The sequence below is a fragment of the Orycteropus afer genome, unplaced genomic scaffold (genome assembly GCF_000298275.1).
Source record: "Orycteropus afer afer isolate SDZICR_OR568_19922 unplaced genomic scaffold, OryAfe1.0 scaffold00023, whole genome shotgun sequence".
NCBI classification, from domain to species: Eukaryota; Metazoa; Chordata; class Mammalia; order Tubulidentata; family Orycteropodidae; genus Orycteropus; species Orycteropus afer.
The window spans coordinates 8321067-8322901 of record NW_006921610.1 but is presented as its reverse complement, the minus strand read 5'-3'; the positions used below and the strand labels follow the sequence as shown (position 1 = coordinate 8322901).

The window sequence follows — 1835 nt, the reverse complement described above, 5'->3', positions numbered from 1 at the left end:
ATTGTCATAAATGCAAAATGTCAGATATCTAGACAGTTTAAGTAAGGAATAGGTGGATGTGTTAAGGATGAGATTCATAAGCTTTTATACATAAAGATGTAATATTACCCTTATTCTTCTTTTCCTGCACACATCTATCATTTCTGATTGGTGCTAGAACACTTAATAGATAATAAAGAAATAAGAAAATATACACTAAATCTAGAGTTCTCAATTGCATTTATTAAAAAAGGTACACAATTTAAAAATATTAATATTGTAGTTTCTCAGGAATCATTAAGAACTATATTTAAAAAGTATTGCAATGAAAAAAGCACGTATCATTTCAACTGAATGTGTGATTTATTTTTGGAGAAAAATAATTGTAACAGGTTTTTCCAATAAGGGGGAGAAATAACAATATTCAAGACCATACCCTAGTTATATGTTAATTACCACATTCTATAGCTCAACATATAATCAATAAGTATGAATAATGACAGCATGAACAATGAACAGCTGTGATTTAAAAACTAGAAATCACTTGCCAATGCTGTTAATTCATGAATGTTGAAATAAATACCTAGAAATAAGTATATTTTTAAAAATTGAACATTTAGACAGTGTTTACAGATCAACCCAAATATTATATACAGGTAGTACAGCATACATTGACAGCACTTCTAGTTTCCACTTAATTTCCTCATAATATGGCTGTCTGGTGTTGCATTAGTGAAGATACTACCTACAACCACATGGGTACCCCAAAGACTATGACGAATCACTTTACAGCAGCCAAGATCATCAATGGAAAATCCTAAATGTCGATAGCGTTCATCAGTTTCAAAAAGAGTACTGTTTGTGTATGGTCCAAAAAACTGGAGGAAATGAAAAATGAAGTTACACTGTCATTAGCAAGAAAGACACTGTCCAAAACAAAACACACCCCCCCCCAAATCAAATAACTACAACAACAAAAAGGTGACATAAAATACCTAACCACCCCACTCCCCCAGTACTTGAACTTCTGGAAATGGGAAATGATTAGCAAATCTCACATTACCTAAAACCATACTCATAACATTACATGACCTATAAGGATAGAATGAATCTGTGACAATCAACTATGGTTCACTGTCATCATTTTCAAGATGAGGATACTAAGGCCCGGAGCAAAAGTTTCTCATTTCTAAGTCTATACTACATCTTATTTGACTTTGAGAAGAGTATATAGTACTACTGTAAGATATGAAAGCTCTAAAATGACTTTGTTACTACTTGAAACTGAAAGATGTAGCTAGAATTTAAAATGTGACCACAACAGTTGTTCACTTATTTCTTGAAGGTGTAACTTTATGTTAATTTCCAAAATAGATACTTTTCTCAATATTTATTTCACATCTACATTTTCTTCACCTAATTTAAAAAATAGTTTTGGAACTATTGACTTTAAATTTTCAACAATAAGCATACAATTTCAAAGCAAATAAAATAATATTTACTTGTGAGGGTAGAAATTAGTATTTTTAATTTAAAAAGTTAAGGGGATGGAGTAACTTAACTGTGAGTGAACAAGGTCCCTCAAAAATTGTGAATATAACTCACTCAGAGTAGTACTTACTTATTTGGGCAAAACTGTAAGGTTTTATAAAAACTCTTGAATGATCTATTTTTACCAAGATTATTATAAATAATTTACATATCTCAAGTCATTCCTACTTCAAATTATATAATCTAACCTGCAAAATAATCTAGTTACTCACTGCCAAACCAGATGATGGATCAATAAAGTCAGCCCAAAAGCCTTCAGCTCGAAGAGCATAGCAAATTTCCTTAGCACCATTGATGAACTGCAT

At 31.1% G+C, this 1835-nt stretch overlaps 1 protein-coding gene across 1 annotated transcript in view; it reads right to left on the bottom strand.

Annotated features, from left to right (window-relative positions):
- Positions 1-662: 662 nt before the first annotated feature.
- Positions 663-1835, bottom strand: part of MMADHC (metabolism of cobalamin associated D) — a 29438-nt gene continuing 28265 nt past the window's right edge. Inside the window, exons 8-9 of the mRNA XM_007934960.2 lie at positions 1743-1829; positions 663-857 (exon numbers count right to left, since the gene is read on the bottom strand). Coding sequence (XP_007933151.1) covers positions 663-857; positions 1743-1829 — 282 coding nt within the window. The remainder of the gene's footprint in view (positions 858-1742; positions 1830-1835) is intronic.